The 23,403-nt window shown below is 46.0% G+C and overlaps 1 protein-coding gene across 5 annotated transcripts in view; it reads right to left on the bottom strand.

Moving 5' to 3' along the window:
* The window catches only part of HNRNPM (heterogeneous nuclear ribonucleoprotein M), a 44,260-nt gene that overhangs the window by 4,553 nt on the left and 16,304 nt on the right, over positions 1-23,403 (bottom strand). Inside the window, exons 3-14 of one of the 5 annotated variants that reach the window (XM_089315468.1) lie at positions 22,140-22,192; positions 21,255-21,262; positions 21,076-21,169; positions 19,105-19,143; positions 18,952-18,987; positions 18,110-18,263; positions 17,092-17,141; positions 16,219-16,279; positions 10,472-10,573; positions 9,185-9,229; positions 8,664-8,741; positions 381-434 (exon numbers count right to left, since the gene is read on the bottom strand). In XM_089315468.1, the coding sequence (XP_089171594.1) occupies positions 381-434; positions 8,664-8,741; positions 9,185-9,229; positions 10,472-10,573; positions 16,219-16,279; positions 17,092-17,141; positions 18,110-18,263; positions 18,952-18,987; positions 19,105-19,143; positions 21,076-21,169; positions 21,255-21,262; positions 22,140-22,192 (774 nt within the window). Of the gene's footprint in view, positions 1-380; positions 435-8,663; positions 8,742-9,184; positions 9,230-10,471; positions 10,574-16,218; positions 16,280-17,091; positions 17,142-18,109; positions 18,264-18,951; positions 19,144-21,075; positions 21,170-21,254; positions 22,193-23,403 lie in introns of those variants that run through there. The other 4 variants (XM_017337970.4, XM_089315465.1, XM_089315467.1 and 1 more) reach the window with 4 other exon arrangements.

The raw sequence follows: 23,403 nt of genomic DNA, 5'->3' as shown, positions 1-23,403 counted from the left end.
CTCATAATTTAGGCAAGTGCCTGTTATGATAGGTGGCCGTGTGCTTTCAGGTTTACAATAAAGGAAAACTTGCCTTTGGGAATTTACAATTTTAACCGACAGAGAGTAAGAAACCCCAAATCACATAAGCATCACAAGGGCAACAGCAAGCATTCACACAAGTACTTCTGTGTACATTAGCTCATTTACTCTTCACAACAACCCTGTGAGGCTGGTACTATTATATCCCATTGTCCACAAGTAGTGTGAAAACAGAGAGGTTCAGTAACTTGTCACACGTCACACAGCTAGGGAGAGGCAGAGCCACACTTTTCACACCACAGGTGCACAGCAGGAGCAGCCTGTTCTAACAGTCAGAACAGCACACTAAGGTTTCCTACCTCCTCCCTGCTTTGCAATGATCTCTCCTCTCTTCAGTGCATTACTTAGGATTTCTAAGGAATCAGGAAGAAAAAAAAATTAGCCAATTGCTCTACGGTAACAGAAATTTGCTCATTACAGATTCCAGAGTAGCAAACCAACTAATAAATTATTTAAGGAAAGAAAGAAAAGGGTAAGGGGTATGAGAAATACACACACAGACAAGATCATTTTATGGAAAACTGAGAGTCCTTGACGTCGGGTCATCATGCTAGGATCCTGTGTAGCTCCAGAATCTGGGGCCCAGTCTGTAAGGTCACCTGCGAATGCGTCCAGCAGAGCCAGGAGCCATGTGCATCCATGAACTGAACTTGGAGCAAGAACAGGGTCTCAGCCCTTGTTTAGCAGTTTTCTCAAGCTGGTTCAGACCCTCAGTGGCGAGGCTTCCCCCCACACTGGGCAGGAAACAGGCCTCTCCCTGGGACTTCCTGCTCAGAAGACTGAGGCCTGCACTCATGCACCAAGATCCACTCAACACCTCTCTGAAGCTGTAGATATGCTATCAAGGGAGCTTCAAATGGTTCATGGAAAGGAGTATTAAATATGAATTTTCCATAAACTTTTTGAAGCCCCATGTACAGCCTAAATAAACGGTGAGGGCCAGCAGCACCTTTGCACAGTGCTGAGACCACCGCCTACTTGACGAGCACTGTGTGGAAACACCTCAGCAACCTGAGCAGGTCAGCCTTGCCCCAAGTAAGCTTTGTGCAACTGCAACTAAGTGACAGAGAGAGCTGCATGGACATTCACAGATCCCCCTGTGCAGACTCACTATTTGAACCTACTTTTCCCCTGGACCCACAGATCCTCACCTTCAAGCCTCTGCACCTGCACCTGTCCTCTCTCTGCTAGGAAGCCCAGCCTGTCAGCTTCAAGCCCATGCCTATCAGCCATTGACAGCAATGCCTTTCATGCCCTAACAAGACACCCAGGAAAAAATGGTCTTTGCAGGACCACATGTTTGCAGTGAAGGCCCGAGATTCAATGGCTCCACAATGCCTCCCCTGGTGCCATCCTGAGCCTCTCTGGATAGACCAGGTCCTTCAAGGTTAAGGGCCTATGCATATCATTGAAGCACCAAGTACAAATGAATTCCACAAAGAAGTGCAAACATCTATGCTTTGATAGACGAGGACACAGCAGGAAGGCTAGAGAGAGCAGTACCTCAACAAGTCAAATGTCACATAAAGGACACAGGAAAAGTGTGGGGAGCAACTCGGACTAGACTGTTACTGGAATTAAGACTTATTCTATGCATCTGCTTTCCCACAATATGGCGCTGAGAAGGGAGTAACAGCTTCTACACAGCTGCCTCCAGTTCAACCAATAAACTGTAGGACCTGCTCCTGATTGGAGGAGAGCAGCGTACTCGGCGTGTGGGTAGCAGAGTTGGGATTGGTGGAAGAGGACTATAAAGGAGGAGAGACAATATGCACCAGGAACATCTAAGAGGAACATCTGAAGGAACACCTGAGCAGCCCCCGAGAGAGCCGGCCGGCGGTGTGCCGCTCCCCTGCGTAAGTGGGGAAAGTGGCAGGGGGCCCGCCCCTCCACGGAGGTGGAGGGATGGTAGCCAACCCGGGAAGAACCAGCAGCAAACCCGGGGAGGGCCGAGCAGACAAAAGAACAGCGCAGGGTCCTGTGTCGTTCCTCCACGAAGACGGGGAGCGACATAATGGTGCCGTGACTCGGATATGAAGCCTAGGCAGGGTTTAGTGTCGTTCCTCCACGAAGAGGGGGAGCGACATAATGGTGCCGTGACTCGGATATGAAGCCTAGGCAGGGTTTAGTGTCGTTCCTCCACGAAGAGGGGGAGCGACATAATGGTGCCGTGACTCGGATATGAAGCCTAGGCAGGGTTTAGTGTCGTTCCTCCATGAAGAGGGGGAGCGACATAATGGTGCCGTGACTCGGATATGAAGCCTAGGCAGGGTTTAGTGTCATTCCTCCACAAAGAGGGGGAGCGACAGAAAAGAGATCAGGAAATGAATCCAAGGGACAGCTGTTGTGGCACAGGTTTAAGACACCACTTGGGAAGCCCAAACACATGCCATCCAATATCAAAGTGCTGCCAGTTTGAGTCTCAGCTCCCAAGTTCTGGCCAACCATATGGGAAACCCAGATGGAGCTCCTGGGTCCTGGCTTCAGCATGCCCATGCCCATGCCCATGCCCATGTTCCAGCCCCAGCCCCAGCCCCAGCCAATCCAGGCCAACTACTCTGAAAACCCAACTCAATATTTTGTTTGGGGGGGCTGACATACTAATATAGGTGCCAGTTTAAATCCCAGCTGCTCCACTTTTGATCTAGTTCCCTGCAAATGTGCCTGGGAAGCCGCAGAAAATGGCCCAAATCCCTGAGCTCCTGCACCCACGTGGAAACTCAGGAGCTCCTGGGTCCTGGCTTCAGCCTGGCCTAGCCTGTCATTGCAGTCATTTGGGGAGAGAACCAGCAGATGGAAGATCTCTCTCTCCTCTCTGTAACTGCCTTTCAAATCAATCAATCAATCATTATATAAAATTTTTGTTTGGGACAAAGACCATTTTATTATCTCAATCTGATCACAAGTATCAAATTCCAGGACAAAGAGACTCCACAGTCTTGGGTGATGTCATCCCTCAGGTCAGGGGAGCAAGTACCCTATGGCCGCAGGAAGTATTCCCACAGGCAAGAAGCCAGCATTCAACTCTTGGAACAAAGTTGACAGATTCATCAGAGGTGTGAGATAAACACCTTGCCAAGTCACAGACATACCATCTTGTTCTTACCACAGACACCCACAAATTAGTATTTGTGGCAAAATGACAGTATTTTTTTTAACATACAAAAATGAATCTAGTCCTGGCAGCGGGAAACTAGGCATATACAGGTATGAATTTACTACCCCGCATTCTAAGCCAACCTGGCACCAAGCTATAGGCAGTCACAGCAAGCCCAGGAGCAAGTGACTCTTCATTAGCAGCCTAGGAAGGTATGAGAAATCATCCAGGTTACTTCACCATGCTAAGGGTAAAAGAAACACACATCTCTACCAAACAGTGCCGGCATCCCACATGGGTGCCAGTTCGAGACCAGGCTGCTCCACTTCCGATCCAGCTCTCTGCTGTGGCCTGGGAAAGCAAAGGAAGAAGGCCCAGGTCCTTGGGCTCCTGCACCCGACACGGGCGATCTGCAAGAAGCTCCTGGTTCCTGGCTTCAGATCAGCTCAGCTCTAGCCGTTGCGACCACTTGGGGAGTGAACCAGTGGATGGAAGACCTCTCTGTCTCTCTCTTCAACTAACACTATAGGCAATTTTGCTAGGGCCTCACAGATACTAAGAACACAGATGCCACAAACTACACAAAAAAGCTGAAAACAAGAAACGCCTGCCATCTAATCCAAACGGGAACAGCTGCTCTACAGCCAGATGGTTCACACTACCCCAGGCCTTCCACCGTCAGATCCTTCCTAGTCAACCCAGAGCGTCCACAGGCAGCAGCAAGCACAGTGGCCTGAGGCAGGAGACTCTTGCCCCCGAGCCTACACTGTCAGAGAAACGTGGCAGGTTTAATTCCCACAGCACACGAAAGCCTTATGCCATTTTCCTAAAATGTCTTTAAGAGACAAAGAAAAATCATGCTACTACTATCAAGAAGAACTTAAAGGGCCATATGTTTTTAGTTTTGTCTAGAAAACAAACAATTTTTTAAAAGCCTAAGGAAAAACAGCTGCCTTGACTAAGACAAACCTTTCTAGACAAACCTCACTGCGAGGGTGAACGCTGACAGCCAGGACACTGGGCCTTCTTACCCGCTCCTCCTTTCCTCTGCCAGGGGCCTCCCCAGAGCTTCCAGGCATTCCTGTCTCGTTCCTGGCAAACTGTCTCCAATCTTCCACCCACGCCACACTTTACCTCTGGGGAAAATACTGCCCTAAGGCCTTTGAGGAATACCACTGTGTTTCAGACAAAAGCTAAACAAACTACAGACACAAAACAGCCACCACCACCAAGTCAGGAAGTCTAAGTATTCCACAGCAAACCATTATTCATTCTTTTTTTTTTTTTTTTTTTTTTTGACAGGCAGAGTGGGGAGAGGGGGAGAGGGAGAGGGAGAGAGAGAGAGAGAGAGAGAGAGAGAAAGGTCTTCCTTTTTGCTGTTGGTTCACCCTCCAATGGCCGCCACGGCTGGCGCGCTGCAGCTGGCGCACCGCGCTGATCCGAAGGCAGGAGCCAGGTGCTTCCCCTGGTCTCCCATGGGGTGCAGGGCCCAAGCACTTGGGCCATCCTCCACTGCACTCCTGGGCCACAGAAGAGAGCTGGCCTGGAAGAGGGGCAACCGGGAAAGAATCTGGCGCCCTGACCGGGACTAGAACCCGGTGTGCCGGCGCTGCTAGGTGGAGGATTAGCCTATTGAGCCGCGGCGCCGGCCCATTCTTCTTTCCTTAAAAATGAAATTCACTATAAGCTAATCCCTGAAAGCCTATCTTTAGTCCATAAAGGAATAGAACCAATTTACAGCTTCCATTCCAGCCACACAAAGGGTTCACCAAGCACTCACTATTGCAGTTGACTGTTGTGTGTGTGTGTGTGTAGGTGGGGGTGTCACCTGTAGAGCAGGCTGAATCAAAGGGAAGCCACAGAGGAGCATGCCCACCACTACAGCAGCTGCCACATGGCACCTACTGCACACTTGGCTCATAACCCCACCAAGGGCCTTCCATGTTCTTACAAACCCACCTGCATTACCATCCACCAACCACTGTCCTTTACACAGAAACTGAGGCTCAAATGATTCCCAATCTGGTCAACATCACATGCTGGTATGGGGCGAGAAAAAGGCTGAGACCTCAATCTAATGTGAACACCCATGTTCTAATACAGAACCCATCCATACACACGGCATAGGAAGACTTCACTGACAGCAGGAGTGGTGTCACCTACATAATGCGATATGGATAACTTGTCGTTTTTTATAATGTCTTAAAACAAAGCTCTCAGCTTATGTGGGTAAAGGTTGAGCACAGCTGGCCCCTTTCACAGATCCTGCTGCCAGCTACTTCTTTCCTGTATGTCCATCTCATGCAGCTGCAACATGCCTCCCTCCTGTGCTGAGAAATCCTTCAAGAAGTGAGTGTGATGAACCTCGGTACTCAGAGACAGCAGGTGGGCACGTGCCACCTGAAGGGCACTTTTTATTGTACAACTAAGAAAACTACTTACGTGCAGCCCTCACATCCTTTCAGTGATGGACAGGTCCAATAGAGGTGTGGAAGCAGGGAGGCATCACAAACTAATAGGGGCTCTGGCAATGGGTGACTTAGCAGTCAAGAGTATCAATCAACCCAAATGAGCCCCTCTTCGCCCCCTGGCTGCTGGCATCACATCTGACCTGTGCAAGCCTAAGGGTGAGAGGCAGTGGTCACTCACTGGAGGGAGTGAAACAATCCCAGAGTGGCATCATCACAGAGCTCTGTAGCTCTCCTAGCCCTTGTAAGCCAATGGGACGGTGGCACACTTCTCAGAGGGGGCAGCCACATGCAGCCCTTAATGTGCTAGTAAAAGCCTCAGAACTTACCTTCCCAATGGTCAGCAGGGCCTAGAGTTATGGAAACACTGTACAAACTCCAATTTACTGAAGCTGCACATGTGGAAGGGGGAGTTATTTTCACTGCTAAATATTACATTAAACTAGTCTTTGATGTTTGACAGTCTTCTGGTTTAAAACACTTGAAAGCCAATCTATCGAGATTTAACATATATTGTTTGGCCTGAGAACCTCATGTAAAATCAATATCTATTTGGGGCCGGCATTGTGGTGTAGCAGGTAAAGCCACCACCAGAATCCCACAGGGGTGTCAGTTTGTGTCCGGGATGCTCCACTTCCAATAGAACTCCCTATTTATGTCCTGGGAAAAAAAGATGATGGCCCAAGTGCTTAGGTGCCTGTCACCCATGTAGGAGACCCAGATGAAGCTCCTGGCTTCAGGCTAGCCCAGCCTGGCGGAACTGCAGCCATCTGGGGAGTGAACATACAGATGGAAGACCTCTGTCTCTCCCATTCCCCTCTAGGAACTCTGACTCTCAAATAAATCAATCTTAAAAATGAATAAACGAATAAAATCAGTCTGGTGTCTGCACCTGCAACCCTACCGCATGCATTATGGTCACCAATTGTTAAAGTCAAGGGCAGCGGTTGGGCACAGTGGTTGTGACAGTGCTTGGAAGGCCAGCAGACCATATGGGAGTGCCTGGGTTCAAGTGCTGCCTCCCCTTCTGATTCTAGCTTCCTGCTAATTGCATACCTGGGCAGGTAGCAGTGACAGCTCAAGTGGGTTGGCTCCCTGCCACTCATGTGCCATTGAACTACACTGAGTTCCTGTGGGGATTTGGGAAGTGAAACAAATGAGAGCTCACTTGCTCTCTCATATACTCTCACAAATAAATTGAAATTTAAAACATTAATCAAAGCAAAGACAGCTTCATAAATTCTTTTTCCACTGTGATTTTAAACATTCCGTGCACTCAGCACCCAAGAGCTCTTGAGTTCATTTCACCCAAATGTACACAGATCAAGTGTGAAGTTGTTGTTCTCAGCAACAGAGGACAGAGTACCACCCAAGAACGTCTAACCCACAGCACCCAAACACACACTCCACGTCTGGTTCTCCAGAGAACAGTACTTGACTTTGTTCACCACGCTCAGAATCTTAACTGCTGGACTACACATACCAATTTACAGGGACTTGGTCCCACATCTCAGCACAGCTCCCAGACCCGACTCACCTTGTTTCCATCTACCCCTAAATTGCACCACTGCGTTCAGAGCAACCATCCAAACCCCCTGCAAATGACTAGTACCCCAGACTTCTCAAATTCTCACTTCTTACTTAACTCCCGCATACACATGACACCGGCAAGCCTAGGAGCTCATATGACCCTTCATGCCTACCTCATCACAACGGCCTCCCTGCATATTTTAATCACCATCTTCTAGAACAAGGTAGGGAACTTCTGGCCCACAGGTCCCACAAAATCATCTGTTCTGGCCCTGCCAAGGCAGCCACAGGCAGGACAAACAATTCAATACATACATAGCAGGCTCTTTTAAGCTGATAATTCTATATGGCCCACAAATGATGTTATAAATATTCAAATAGCCTTTGGCCAACCAGGTTTCCTATCCATTCCAGAGCTAGGCGGTACCCCTGAAAACAGCTAAAAACACCCTGCCTGCCTCCTTCCTGTGCGCAGGCAGAAATGCCTTTCAAGCCTGAGAGTTAAAGTACATCCTTGGTTAAGGTTCTTGCTTGCTCTATTTTATTTTCACATATAGGTTATTACAGAAGAGAAAAAAAAAATCCACCAAATTCTTGATAACTTCCTATCCCAGGAGAGTTTACATTTATAGAAGCAGCAGCCTTCCCACAGGTGGCGGTCAGAGAGTCAACCAGCATACAGAGGACTTCAGAGAAGACTTGGGCTCCTCAGGCCCACTCTACAGCCCTACTGGTGCACAGGGCTGACGCTGTGCTGGAGGCAATTCTAAAAGGCAGGATCGCAGCGTGACGAAGAGCCAGGCTCTGGAGCCAGCCTGGGTACACATCCTGGCACCAAAATGTACTAGCCACGTGACCTTAGGCAAGTCACTGTCTGTGCCTCGGTTTCCGGTGAAATGAGTAGAACAGTACCTACACGTCATGTGATTCTTGCAAGGACTAAATGAAACATGTTATTATTACAATTAGCATTATCAGCACATTACTGTTAAAAGGCTGGGAGGGCTAAAGACTCCACGGATATAGTACATAAAATGTGCACTATGTAAATGATAAATTAAAAGAGTTTGTGGTTTTTATGAATGCCTCTGCCCACAACCTGCAGTTACCAGGGCAGGCAGACTAACGGTATCCACTCCCTAACACTCCTGGGAAGGCAAAACACGAAGAAGCTCTCACACGTGGAGAACATGTTACAGGGAGCAAAACAGTCACAGATACCCACATGCTTTTTACTGCTGAAGGCAATAGCTTTTTAATTTTCACTGGACAATTATCGAGAGATTTGTAACACAGATCATCTCGAGTTCAGTGATTCAATCTGGTCAAGTTTTGCTTTTGAAACATTTAAGGCCATTCAAAAACATCTGATATGGCAGAAAAGGAGGAGGAGATCATTTTTAATTACAAGTAGGTCTGCAGCCTAAGGGTCACCTAAGAGGCAGCAGCTAGCAAACGTGTCAACAGGAAGGAAACAGAATCCTTACCGTTTATCCTGCCCATGTTCATCCCAGATCCAAATCGCCCCATGTTTTCCATACCACCACCAAAGGGGCCTTCCATGGCTGCAAGAGAGGAAAACATTTTAATTTTAGCATCATCCCAACAAGTCCACTTAAACCAGCAGGGTAAAGAGAAATGTTTTCACATGTTTCACTTTGGGTGTTTTCCCCAAGGAACTGTCGGTTCCAGGGCTTTTGAGAAAATACTGCTGGTTCCCTTGTTTAAAAATCATCTTCTAAAGCTGATGTGATCCACCCCCACCAAGAGTAGAGAAGCAAAAAAGGTCCAGAGATGGAGTGATTTGACCATGGTCACAGAGCTAGTTAGTAAGAAAGAGCCAAGTGCCAAAACACCACCAGACAGATGGACAGATGAGAAAAGTAATTTCTAGACTCAAACCTCCTGCAAACCAAAATGAGAATTTCATGCAAGGCTCAAGAGAGAAAAAAGGAAGGGGGGGGGAAAGAACCACATCTAAAGGTGATTATATAAATACTGTTCTTACCTCCCATTTTATTTATTCCAAATCCTATGCCTTCCATTCCCATTCCTTAAAAAGAAAAAGTCAATGCAAACTAAAATTATGTCAAAGCAATAACGTTTAAACTTTAAAAAGCACAAGAAATTTCAAGTAAGCAAATGAACAAAAAATATCCCTGATGATGCATATATTTTGTCAAGAAAACTAGAAGGGCCTTTTCAACTCCAACTGTCGAAAGATCACAATCCTAAGAAAACTAAGCCTTCAACAAAATATCATCACATGGCTTAAAATTCTATAGGATTTACACTGTTTTTATTAAATAACCAAGTAAAAAAGTATTAAACATGAAACAATTAACAAATATAATCCATAAAACATTTACTTTTTATATTTTATGGAATAGGATTTAGAAATAACCCTTTTAAAACTTACAACCTTCAAAATAATAAGCAGTTCCTTGAAGCTTCAAGGCTTCCCCCTTTGCACCTAGTCTTTCCTCTTAGGTGTCAATCACTGGATTGGTGGGGGTGGGTAGACTGGCAGAGCCCTGGACCAGGAGGCCAGCCCCAGAGGGGATCCTGGGAGGGAGATTAGGGCTACACAAAACTGGCAGTGGTAGTGGATGACACCCAGTGGATGGCAATTTCAAAGGATTCCAAGGCCTAAGTCTGTGGTCATAAAGGAAATATTCCTTAATGGTTTGAAAATACCTCCTTAAACAGAAATGAAACAGTAAACAAGGAAATTTAAGATTATCCTTCACATCTGGGCTTTCATCTGTGCTCTATCCCTTGTCTTCTTGAACAAAAAACTGTCCAGTCTTTTCCTGGGATCCACGATAGCCAGAAGGTCACACAGCAAGACCTACTCTTCTGCACCTACTGCTGCTCCTGCTTCTAAAAGCATCAACACCAGGGGGAGCCCAAAGAGCTCTGGGCAGTAGATTCAAGGCATGACAGCACTGCTGGGTCCTGTGGTCAGGAGACCAGCAGTCTGTCACTGACTGTGTGACCTTGAGCAAGACCTACCCTCTGGCTTGCCTTTTACTGAGTGCCATAACACCTTTGCTCAGAAAGCCATTGTGAGAGGACAAAACAAAAAGACATAATGTCTTTTAATAAAAAAAGGATTCAATTCAGAACAGAATACTGCCTTTTATCAAAACAAAGCTGAGAAGAACAAAGAGGGAATTTTCTGTCAATTAAAACTTTTATTCCATTTGAACTATTCAAGGTCTAATTATTCCAATAGTTAACTTTAATAACGTTTACTCCCCTAGAAATCCCCCAAAGTGTACGCATTTCTCACCTGCAGGCCCTATGTTTCCCATACCAATGCCTTTATTCAAATGATTGGCATCAATAGGCTGCCCTCCTGGTCCTAACCCCATGCCGATACCACCAAGTCCATCTGGAAGGAAAAGAGTGTGTCAGAAGTGTAGACTGGGGAGAAGTTTAGCCTAGTAGTTAAGATAACTAACCCCACACCTGAGCGCCTGCATTCAATTCTGGAGTTCAACCCCCAACTCCCAGGTGCAGACCCTGGGAGGTACCATTGAAGGCTTGGCTGCCTCCCACATGGGAGACCTGGATTGTGTTTCTAGCTTCAGCCTGGGCCCAACTATTATGGGCATTTAGGGGAGTGAATCAGCACAAAGAACTCTTGTTACTCTATCTCAAAATAAAAACAAATTAAAAAAAAAAAAAAGTTAAAAAGGTATAGATTACCCTTACTAGAAAACCTTGACACTTACAGGCAGTCTCCACAGGGTGTACTGCAGCTACCATACTCCACTCCCCCAACCCCTTCACTAGTGAACACAGGTCCAATTCAGAATTCAACATGGGCACACTCAGTGCACTCCCTCCCTTAGGCATAATCTTATGCCATGTGGCATAGTGGGTAAAGCTGCTGCCATCCCATATGAACAACAGTTTGAATCCCAGCTACTCCACTTCTGATCCTGCTCCCTGCTAATGCACCTGGGAAAGCAGTGGAAGATGGCCCAAGTGGTTGGGTCCCTGCACCCACATGAGAAACCCAGAAAGAAGTTCCTGGCTTCAGTCTGGCCCAGCTCTGGCTGTTGCGGACATTTGGAGAACGAACCACCCATGGAAGATATCTGTGTGTGTGCGAGTGTGTCTCCCTCTTTAACTCTTTCAAATAAATAAAATAAGGTGTGCGTCGTATATGCCACAACAGCAGCAGCTAAAAATCACTTCATGTGAATGTTACCCAGAAGAACTAAGAACCATCTATACAGTAAGAACCCTGAGGGGTCAGCACTGTGGAGGAGCAGGTAAAGATGCTGCCTGCAATACCAGCATCCCAAATGAGAACTGGTTTACATCTCAGCTGCTCCACTTCTGATCCAGCTCTCTGCTAACGGCCTGGGAAAAGCAGCACAGGATGGCTCAAGTGTTTGGGTCTCTGCACCCACATGGGAGACTCAGATGAAACTCCTGGCTTCAGCCTGGCCCAGCACTGGATGTTGCAGCCATTTGAGGATTTAATCAAGGGATGGAAGCTCTCTATTACTTTTAAATAAATAAATAAATCTAACACACACACACACACACATACACACAACCCAAGCACCTATTTGCTTCCCTAAATCACAAACCGACAAACGTTTGATCAAAAGGAGCCTCGGGGGCCAGCACTGTGGTGTAGCGGGTAAAGCTGCAGCCTGCAGTGCCGGCATCACACAAGGGCACTGGTTCATATTCTGGCTACTCTGCTCCCAATCCAGCTCTCTGCTGTGGCCTGGGAAAGCAGTAGAAGATGGCCCAAGTCCTTGGGCCTCTGCACCCACATGCGAGACCCAGAGGAAGCTCCTGGCTTCGGATCGCCGCAGCTCCAGCCGTTGTGGCCATATGGGGAGTGAACCAGCAGATGGAAGATCTCTCTCTCTGCCTCTCTGTAACTCTACCTTTCAAACAAATAAATATTAAAAAAAAAAAAAAAAAAAAAGGCACCTCAAGTCATCAGGTGGCAAGAAGTATAAATGTGCCCTGACAGACCAAAGAACTTTGCTTGGGGGGGGGGGGGGGGTGAAGAAAAGCTACATAGCAGCCAATCACCACACTGAGCCACACTATTCTCTCCATCTGAGTAGGCTGAGTAATGGTGGAGTTAGTGTTCCTGACTGCAAAGATTCAACTCCTGGCACCCAGCCTACCCTCAACACCAGGCCCTATAAACACAAACAAGAACACAATACAGATCCATGTCTGGAACAAGGCTCTAAGTAAACACAGTCTGACAAAAAAAAGAGGAAGGAGGACAAAACTCATACACACACTCTGCCACCAGCTCCCAGGCATTTAATCTGATTAACACTCCTGTTTTCAAATGCACAGCAACAGCATCGAGGGATCACCAAGGTCACTCACTCCCCAAAACACTGAAGGGGACCAGACGCCAGAGGAATGAGCTCCTGGGCCCAGAGTACTCCTTCTCCAGGCACAAGGCAACAAGAGTTGCTGCCCACCTCCTGGGGGAAATCACTGCAAGTCATCTGCTTGAGAAACGGATGTGGTGAGGAAGTGTGGCCCTTCCCTAACAGATAAGATTTCATTTGTTTGGGGGGGTGGGGGGACAGGGACAGGGAGAGAGGTCGCTGGTTCACTCCCCAAATGGCTGCAATGGCTGGAGCTGAGCTGATCCAAACCCAGGAGCCAGAGCTTCTAAAGACTCCCATGTAGGTGCAGGGGTCCAAGAACCTAAGCCAACCAACACTGCCTTCCCAGGTGCACTAACAGGGAGCTGGATCGGAAGTGGAGCAGCAGGGACTCGTACATAATGACACCAACACAGGATATCACTGAGCTGGCCCCCATCTCTTTTTTTAAAGATTTATTTATTTTACTTGAAAGAGTTACACAGAGAGAGGAGAGGGAGGCAGGCAGGCAGGCAGGCAGGTGCAGAGAGAGAGAGAGACAGAGGGAGGGAGGGAGGGAGGGAGGGAGGGAGGGAGGGGTCTTCCATCCGATGGTTCACTCTCTAATTGGCCGCAATGGCCGGAGCTGTGCCGATCCAAAGCCAGGAGCCAGGAGCTTCCTCCAGGTCTCCCACATGGGTGCAGGGGCTCAAGGACTTGGGCCATCTTCTACTGCTTTCCCAGGCCACAGCAGAGAGCTGGACAGGAAATGGAGCAGCCAGGTATTGAATTGGCGCCCATATGGGATGCTGGCGTAAAGGCCAGGGCGATAACCCACCAGTGCAGGCCCCCTTTATTTTTTGTTTTCAAAATTTATTTATTTCAGAGGTAGAGTTATAGACAGTCAGAGGGAAAGAGGGAGAGAAAGAAATGTCTTCCATCTGCTGATTTACTCCCCAAATGGCCGCAATGGCCAGAGCTGGGTTGATCCAAAGCCAGGCGCTTCCTCCAGGTCTCCCACACGGGTGCAGCAGAACATGACCCAAGTGGTTGGGCCTCTGCACTCGTGTGGGAGACCCAGAGCTGCTCCTGGCTCCTGGCTGCAGACAGGCCCAGCTCTGGCCATTTTGGCCATTTTTGGAATGAAACAGTGGGTAGAAGTTCTATCTTCCCCTCTCTTGGTCTGTAACTCTACCCCTCAAATAAATCTTCAAAAAATAAAATACAATAAAAATAAATAAATCTTAAAACTCCATCCCTATGGGGCCGAGTTGTGGCACAGCAGGTTAAATCACTGTCTGTAAAGCTGACATCCCATATGAGCACCAGTTAGTGTCTGCTACTTTTTTTTTAAGAATTTTATTTTTTTTTAATATTCGTTTATTTGAAAGAGTTACGGAGAGAGAAGGAGAGGCAGAGAGAGAGAGAGGCCTTCCATCCTCTGGTTCACTTCCACAGTTGGCCTCAACGGCCAGAGCTGTGCAGATCAGAAGCCAAGAGCCGGGGCCAGCAACGTGGCGTAGTTGGTTAATCCTCCGCCTGCGGCGCCGGCATCCCATGAGTGCTGGTTGTAGTCCAGCTGCTCTTCTTCCAATCCAGCTCTCTGCTGTGGCCTGGGAAAGCAGTAGAAGATGGCCCAAGTCCTTGTTTCCTGCACCCGTGTGGGAGACCTGGAGGAAGCACCTGGCTCCTGGATTCGGATCGGCACAACTCCGGCTGTTGCGGCCATTTCGGGAGTGAACCAACAGAAGACCTTTCTCTCTGTCTCTCCCTCTTACTGTCTGTAACTCTACCTCTCAAATTAATAAATAAAATCTTTAAAAAAAAAAAAAAAAAAAAAAAAAAAAAAAGGCAGCCAGGAGCCAGGAGCCCCCACATGGGTACAGGGGCACAAGAACTTGTGCCATCTTCTACTGCTTTCCCAGGCAATAGCAGAGAGCTGGATCGGAAGTAAAACAGCCAGGACATCAACTAGCACCCATATGGGATGCCAGCACTGCAGGCGGTAGCTTTAACTGCTCCGCCACAGCGCTGGCCCCAAGTCCCTGCTACTCTACTTCTGATCCAGCTCCCTGCTTGCATAGTTGGGAAAGCAGTGAGAATCTGCCCAAGTGTTTGGGCCCCTGCCACTCACATTGGAAACCTGGATGGAGTTCCTAGCTCCTGGCTTCAGCCTGGCCCAGAACCAGCCATTTAGCCATTTAGAGATTGAACCAGTGGATGAAGATCTCTGTCATTCTGCCTTTCAAATAATTAAAAAAAAAAAAAAGAGGTCTTTATTAGCAGTTACTCTCCATTTTCTCTGGCCCAAGGAATCATTAATCCACTTTTTGCTTTTGCAGATCTGTGTATTTTGGGCATTTTCCACAGGTGGAAATGTTCAGCCATATTGCAACAGTTGTCCGAGTTTCCTTCCTTTTTACGGCATAACAAGACTTCACTGAATGGACTTACTGCATTTTATTTATCTACTCATCAGCTACAGAGTCATTACAACTTTTTTTAAATTTATTTGTACATAAAGATTTATTTATTTATTTGAAAGGCAGAGTTACAGAGAGGCAGAAAAAGAGGTCATCCATCCGCTGGTTCACTCCCCAAATGGCTGCAACAGCAGAGCTGGGCCAATCAAAAGCCAGGAGCTAGCATCTTCTTCTGGGTCACCTACATGCAGGGGCACAAGGACTTGGGTCATCTTTCACTGCTTTCCTAGGCCACAGCAGAGAGCTAAACCGGAAGTGGAGCAGCCGGGTCACAAACTGGCACCCTTATTGTTGCTGGATGCTAGCACACAGGTGGCGGCTTTACCTGCTATGCCACAGCGCCGGCCCCCATTTCAAATTTTTTGGCTATTATGAAACATGCTGTTAGGAACACTGATATTAAATGTTAGAAAATATAGTTAATTTTCTTGGAGTACACCTAGGAGTGCAATACCAGGCTACATGATGCAAACAATCTATTCAGAACCTCTGTGTAGGTTGCTTGAGTTCCCTTTGCGATTTCTGGCTCTTCCACCCTGAGGACACTTTGCATAACGCCTTGCATCCTCCACACTGAGCAGCCTCCTCACAATGCAACCCTCACAATCCTCAAATCCTAATTCCTCTGCTCACTTCTTTTTCTTTTCCTAAGATTTACTTATGGAGCCAGCACTGTGACATAGCAGGTAAAGCCGCTGGCCTGGTATGCTGGCATCCTATATGGGCATCGTTTCGAGTCCCAGCTGCTCCACTTCCAATCCAGCTCCCCACGGACGGCCTGGGAAAAGCAGAAGAGGCCCAAGTGTTTGGGCCCCTGCCACTCACGTAGGAGACCCAGGGGAAAACTCCTGACTCCTGTCTTAGGCCTGAAACAGACTGGGCCCTGGAGGCCATCTGGGATGGAAAATCTCTCTCTCCCAATCTCTCTGCAACTCTTTCAAATAAATCTCTCAGGGAAAAAAAAAAAAAAAAAAAATTACTTGAAAGGCAGAGTTACAGAGAGAGATGGGGGAGAGAGAGAGAGAGAGAGACTCTGCTCATTTCTCATCCTGTAGAACCTACAGACAACAACTGGTCAAGAGAACTGCAGACCACCCTGGCACAATTTCAAGTGTAACTGCTCCATAGTTTTGATTAGTGTTAACTCCACTCAAATTCAAACCTTCAGCTATAATAATTGAAACACTTACGGGGCAGTTGTTGTGGACGCTCAGGAGGGAAAAAATCTCCCTTTGGTAAGGCCCTCTCATCCTGAAAGACAAAGAAAATGCATATATCTCAGTATCTACTGCAGCACTATTTGCAACAGCAAAAGATGCAACAACCTCACCCTTCCCCACCCCGTCAACATGTGACTGGTTAAATAAATAATACATCCACAGCACAGGATGCTTGGCAAGGGTGAAGGGCATTGTGGGAAGGCACTTATTACCTCTGCATCAAGGAAGACAAAAAATACACACATGCCTACTGCTGTGGGGGATGGTGGGGACCTGCAGAGTCTCAGTGAAACACTCATGTTTGTGTGTGAATCCAGTATCCCAAAACTCCCTTTAGAGTTCATCCTTGGGTCCTGTGTTCATCACATGTCCTAACTAGACTGCCCTCTACATGTTTCAGTCATGTGTGTGTGTGCTGTTCTCTGTAGCACAGCAAGGATAATGCTTATTTATTAAGACTGAAATGATTCCAACAGACCTTTAAAAAAAAAAGCCAAGTCAAAGACCTATTGAGGTTCACTAGAGAAGATACAAACCGCACACTAGAGCCCAACAATCTGAAAACAAGAAACCACAGATGTAGCCATCCCTTCCAAATGATCACTTGCTCACATAGAACACTCCCTGCTTCCTAAACACATAGCACTAACAGCCAACTGTGCGAAGGGAAAACAACCCCCCAGCAGGAGTCATATGAGCAAAAGGTTGTTTCTGTCACAAATGGGCTCAACATACTAACTTATCCATGAATATGCCATAGTAGCTACCTGTACACTTCTAATCATTCCATGATTTTCAGACTTCTTTGAATATGTTACAGAAAAATAAATCCTATCAACTTACCATTTTGACGTGCATCGGTCTGTCAAACAGCAGTTGACCGTTAAACATAGCTGATATCATAATTAAGGCTATTTCTTGCAATTCTAAAAACATGCACAGCAAGAGAGAAATAAGGGAGGAGGAGGAGAGGAGAGGGAGAAGGGAGCAAGAAATACTTCCAACTGTTACCATTCCCTTTAGGGGAGGCGTGGGGACCCTTTTACTGCCAAGGGCCATCTGAATATTTATAGCATCATTTGTGGGCCATACAAAGTTATCAACTTTAACGTTAGCCTGGTATAGACTTCTTGAAATTTTGAGTGCTATCTGCAGCTGCCTTGGCGGGACCGGCCCAAATGATTTTGCAGGCCTTACACAGCCCCACAGCCCACAACCAGACAGTCCCCATCCCTGCAGTTAACTGGTGAATACTTTCAAGTATTTGCTTCTATAATAAGCATAAAAGGGGCACCAAATAAAGATGAAGGGGGAAAGTTTCAGCCTACTCCTTAGGCGTGACACTCCATGCATAGTCTTGGGCTTTTCACAAACCACCCCCTTAAGCAATGGCATCAGTGTTCTGTGAGTGTCCAACGAGCCAGATATCCTAGCAAGTTGCAAAGCACTAAGTGCTCTGGCTCAGACACTCAGTGATGTTGTCACCTGAGCTTATGACTATTTCTATGTGGTACTCTTCACTAGGATTAAACAAGATGTGACCTGGGTATGCAGGGGGCCCGTGAGGGAACAAAATGATACAGCTGCTTAGGAGTAACAGTCTGTTTCCCCCTAGTGACACAGCTTTTGGATTTCTCCCTCCAAACCCACAATCGTCAGGAAAGCCTACTCATGGGCACAGCCCTTCTATCCCATTGTACTAGATTAATTCTATCTCAGAGAACTTTCAAATTCCACAACAACTCCCTCTAGTCACAGAGAAATGATGACACGCAGTCACCTCTTCCTCAGGCAAACCTGTTACTAATAGACAGCGTTTAGGTCACATTGTTCTGTGTGAGTGGAATCCTGGGAAGGATACATATAGCTTGCACAGCTTCAATGGACTGCTCAAAAGTCACAGTGCCTATTCCTCGACTTTTCCCATCTTTATCCTCCAGAATGTCTGCTCGGACCACCACACCAGCCATACTAAATACTTCCTTCAGTTTCTTCCAGCCAACTTTATAATCCAGCTGATCAAGAGAAGGGGGAGGGGAAGTAAAAGCCTTTATGTAAATATCTGAAGAAAAATTGTAAACAGTTTAGTATACATGAATCAGACAGGTTTTGGTTGGAAACAAACCTTGGGTGATGTTACCACAAACACTAATCAAGTGTGGTTTTTCAAACAGGACTCTGAAGCCCGCTATCTTTCCTCAGAAAACTGACGTAACACTTTAGGACAGTTATACTTTCTAAATGTTTAAAAAAAAAACAAAAACAAAAACAAAAAAACAAAACAAGCTTCTCTGCTAGGTCTTCACCATTGCCACACTCCCCCCAACTCCACTTTCTCCTGAAAATACATCATTTGTGGATGGAGTATAATCCTTCATCCAGACGCACCAGGAAGGCATCAGTACTCCTTTACCCATATACATTTATCCTGCACCTGAACTACAAAAACAAATCCACAGAAAACATGGACCTGGCTTCCGCTTTTATGAACTGCAAACCTCAGCAACAGATCCCTCAAAGGCACTGTGGTCACTCCTATGATTTAGAAAGGGTCTGACAAAACCCACCTCCAAGGCTGATTTTCAAATCAATAACAAAGCCCTCACATAAATCTTTCCTTTCAAACAACAGCATTACTTCTATAACAAGATCCTTTATTAAAGTTCTGATTTTCTACTTTAGTTAATGTTTCCATTTACTTACATTTGCTACAAATACTGTGCTTCCAAGTCTTCCAGCCTGTAATGCATGGATAATCTCATTTGGGATGTTAGGATTATTTAGGATACTGGGTGGGATATTAATCATTCCTGGGCCACCTGGTCCCATACCCATCCCACCAGTCGTAGCCATCACCTTTTGCATTGCTCTCCTGGCATGTTCACCATCAGGATCCTAAAACAAGCACAAAAGTGTTACATTTAACTGACCCAGGGGCAACTAAAACATGTTTTCAAGAAAGTCAACGTTCTCACAGCCTCAGAGATGGAAAGGCGGTTTGGAAAGCATTCCTCAGATGTAGTAGAAGAAAGGCAAATGAACTAAACCACCAACCGAGGAGAGTCCCAGTTAAAGAACAGGAAAGGAAGAAAGGGCATAAAATGTAGTGCTGAAAATGCAGCTTTCAACTGAATTAAGTAAAAAAGAAAAGTAGGAGGGGTATGACACCATTAGCTGACCTGAAGTAGAACGTCCAGAATGAAATAAGAAATTCATGGGCTTGCTAGAATTCAGTGCAGTTTTGTAATTTCTGTAAAGTCCATCAATGATTTTTCCAGAGGTTGAAACACTGTTCTAGAGTCCTCTGGATACCCAATCATTAGAAAGTCCTTTAGGTGTTGGTCTCATGTGTGTAGCTCTGAACAGGGTAACAACATATGGACAGGTGTGCAAGGCTTAGGTACTAACATGACTTGTGAATTCTCTGTCCTGGGATTTACCACCCTACTAGGCTTTCCTCTCTGAGCTCTGAATATATTAAATTTCCTTCTCGTGAGGGAGTTAGAAAGAAGTCAAGGAAGGATTTAATTAACAGCAAACACTCTCTCCCCTAGAGGGAAAAAACAAAGGCATTTGATTCAGACCAAATGGAAAATTTGAGTAATAATAAACTGACTTAAAAACAAAACAGAACAGGAGTGGGCATTTGGGCTAGCAGTTAGGATGCCATGTCCCACATCAGAGTACCTTGGGTCGATCTTGGCTCCAAGCTCCTGACTCCAGCTTCCTGCTAATGCAGACCCTGGGAGGCAGCAGCAAGTGATGGCTCAAATACTTGGGTCCCTGCCACCCACTTGGGAGATGCAGACTGAGTTCCCGACTCCCAGTCTCACCCCAGCCCAGTCCAGCCCAGCCCAGCCCAGCCATGCAGATCAAGTAAAGCAGGGGACAGAAGTTCTCTGTCTTTCCCTCTCTGCCTGTCAAATAAATAAATAAAATGATGAAAGAATAAGTTATGAAAATGTCCCTGAGACATAAAGCACTCGTGTAAGCAGTCATTCATGATCTGCTCCGCCACTATTCCAGAGTTCTTCCAGGAGTGACTGACCTCTTTGTGAAAAGCAAGAAGTTGGTCTACATTGTGAAATGCAGCCAACACCATTACTGTCCCTTCTTAACTTTAAACAGGAACAATGTAGGGGCCATTGTTGTGACACAGCAGGTTAAAGCTGCAACCTGCAATGCTGGCAGCCTGCACCAGAGTGTCAGTTTGGGGACTGGTTGCTCCACTTCTGATCCAGATCCCCACTAATGAGCCAGGGAAACCAGCAGAAGATGGTCCAAGTACTTAGGCCCCTGCCATCCTAAATGGGAGGTGAGGATGTTCCTGGTTCTTGGCTTCAGCCTGTCCCAACCTAAGTCATTGCAGCAATTTGTGGGGTAAACAGCAGATAGAAGACCTCTCTCAATTTCTCTTGATACTCTTTCAATAAATAAATCTTTAAAAAAAAAAAAAAAAAAAACGGGGTTGGTGGTACTGTGGCATAGCAGGTAAAGCCATAATGTACCGGCATCCCATATGGGCAACAGTTCGAGTCCCAGCTGATCCACTTCTGATCCAGCTCTCTGCTATGGCCTGGGAAAGCAGCAGAAGATGACCAAGTCCTTGCATCCCTGCAACTGCATGGGAGACCCGGAAGAAGCTTCCTGGCTCCTGGCTTTGGATTGGCCATTGTGGCCATATGCGGAGTGAACCAGCAGATGGAAGACCTCTTTCTCTCTCTTTCTGCCTCTCTGTAACACTGCCTTTCAAATAAATAAATAAATCGTAAAAGAAAATGAACATGGACAATGTGACATGGTACCCAGAGTTAATCAAGAGCTTACTTCTTTTACTTTCAGTGGCCGTCCACTCAAACTATGCTTGTTTAGAACTTCAGCAGCTTTTTTCATGCTCTCTTCCATCTTGAATTCAACAACGCTACAAAGAGTCAAAAGGAAATGAGTGAAAACAGTACTATAACTCAGAAGGCTCAAATGCCAATAAGTAACTAGACAATACTTACGCACATCCCTTTGGAAGAAGCCACAGACCAGTCAGAAGAGCAAGGAAGGAGGGGAAAAAAAAAAGAAAAGAAAAGAAAATGTAAATATCAATGATGGTCAGTAACAATTGAAAATATGATTTATGTAACCAAGTTTTTAAAAGTTAACCCTTCTAAGGGGAAGCTGACAGCAGTGCCTGGCCCGGCCTTCCTTATTAAAGCTTGGCTCCTTAATATCGCCTTTGCCTACACATTACCAGCATTGCACTAGAATTGAAGTTATAATAAGCAGACCTAAATTCAGGTTCTCCAAGAAATCACACAAGCTTTAGATCTGCTTTCCTCTGTAACTCAAGCAATTCCTTATGGCGCTCCTCTTAAATCCATCCTTCCCATAAATTAAGCTCATCCTTTTGATTGTTCTAAGCCAACTAGGCAGATTTTGAACGTTCAGGTTTTTAATATTTAGTTTACAATTTACTGGCACAGAGGCAACTTTTCAGAATCTTTGGTTCACACAACTTTCAAATTCAGCAAACAACCAAGAGTAACATTTTCTAGACAAGAACACACATTTTACATTAATTATACCACCGCTAAAATTCCATGCATAATTCACACACAGCCAATTCCTCTGTTAACAAAGAAGACAATGCTGCTATTGGCCCCAGTTATCCAAATTGGGCATCCAAACAGAATACCAAAAAGCTCTTTGGCCAGCCATTTGGAAAAGCGGGACTCACATTTGCAAACCCCCTCCCGCCCCACTCGAATGTTGGCAAAAGTCAAACATAGCTACTATACATGAGCACTCACTGCCTTCCTGATTTCATTCGAGTCCACGCCACCATACAGTTACATTTGTCATGTAGTAAATCCACAGAAGAAATTCTCTCAGACACTTACCCTTGACTTTCCTTCAGCGTCCATTAAGAGCTCCACGTATGTTACCTCACCAACTACAAATCAGTTTCCAGACGACACATAAACCAAGGGAGAAAAGCCAAGAAAACAATGGGAATTTAGAACAATCATCAGCAACCTTGTATGGAGCCTCTGCCTTATAAGAAAGCCCAGAAACACTCCATATTCTCTAAACCACCAAACTAGGCATTACAGGTGTGCAGTAAAAGTAGGTGGAAACTCATTAACAACATGTCCTTGATTTTCCTCCCACCACAAACAAGCTATTTCCACAGATTTCCATAGCGATTTCCCTGTCCAGAATACTCATTCATGACTAGAGGCAATCCAAATCTACAGGAAAGAAGCCTGCATGACTCACTTTTTTGGGGAAGGGACGGAGTTTTACACATATGCTCTTACTGGTGAGAGCAGCGAGTGAGCACACAAGCTGCAATCCTTCCAACCTGAGCTCACACGCCATAAACACACAGGTCTGTATATGCCTGAGCTCAAAGTCATACACAAATGCCACAGGGTCAGCCTCCTGGGGGTGCCACCTGTGTTATCACAGAACCCCATACTCAGGAGAGCCCCACACTAGGCTTAACGGCATTTTCTCCATCTTGAAATTCTCAATTTTTAAATAAGAGGCCCCTCATTTTAATTTTGCAGCAGGCCCCACAAATCTTGAAGCTGGTCCAGCACATAGCACCAGGCTCCTTGACTGCAAGCAGCAGAATATTTGAACATACAGAGAGACAAAAACAGAGCAGCAACTGGATTCTCTTCAGTGAATCAAGCCAGGCTGTATTCTTGCTGCTTTCTAAACATCCCCGTGAAACACGGAAACATGTGAATGCAATTTTAGGGTGCAGTTTGCACCTAAGTAAGTTAAATACTCACAAGATTCTCATCTACACTAAGGGAAAACAGCATTTCCAAAGTTTCTGCAGCTTTTCCTTAAGGTTTGGATTGCCAATTCATGACCACCACGACCACATTAGACTCCATCAACACCACCACCACAGTGGCTGCTGAACTTGAAGATGGCACCAGTAAACAAACTTTAAAAGCACTGAAACTTGGAGATGTCAAAGGGGACTTTTGTTTTCATGGATGTCCTTTTTTTCTTTGAGGACTATTTTCACAAAGGTAATATAACCACCAGTTCAAGTGTGGTTTAGTAGTGCAAGGGTAAAATCAAACCACTTATGGCCTTGGGAAGGTCTACTTATTTCTAACTCCTTTGTCTAGACATTAAAAT

Source organism: Oryctolagus cuniculus, chromosome 16 (genome assembly GCF_051225735.1).
Source record: "Oryctolagus cuniculus isolate XC-2025 breed Fujian yellow rabbit chromosome 16, ASM5122573v1, whole genome shotgun sequence".
NCBI classification, from domain to species: Eukaryota; Metazoa; Chordata; class Mammalia; order Lagomorpha; family Leporidae; genus Oryctolagus; species Oryctolagus cuniculus.
This window is presented reverse-complemented; position numbering and strand designations above follow the sequence as displayed.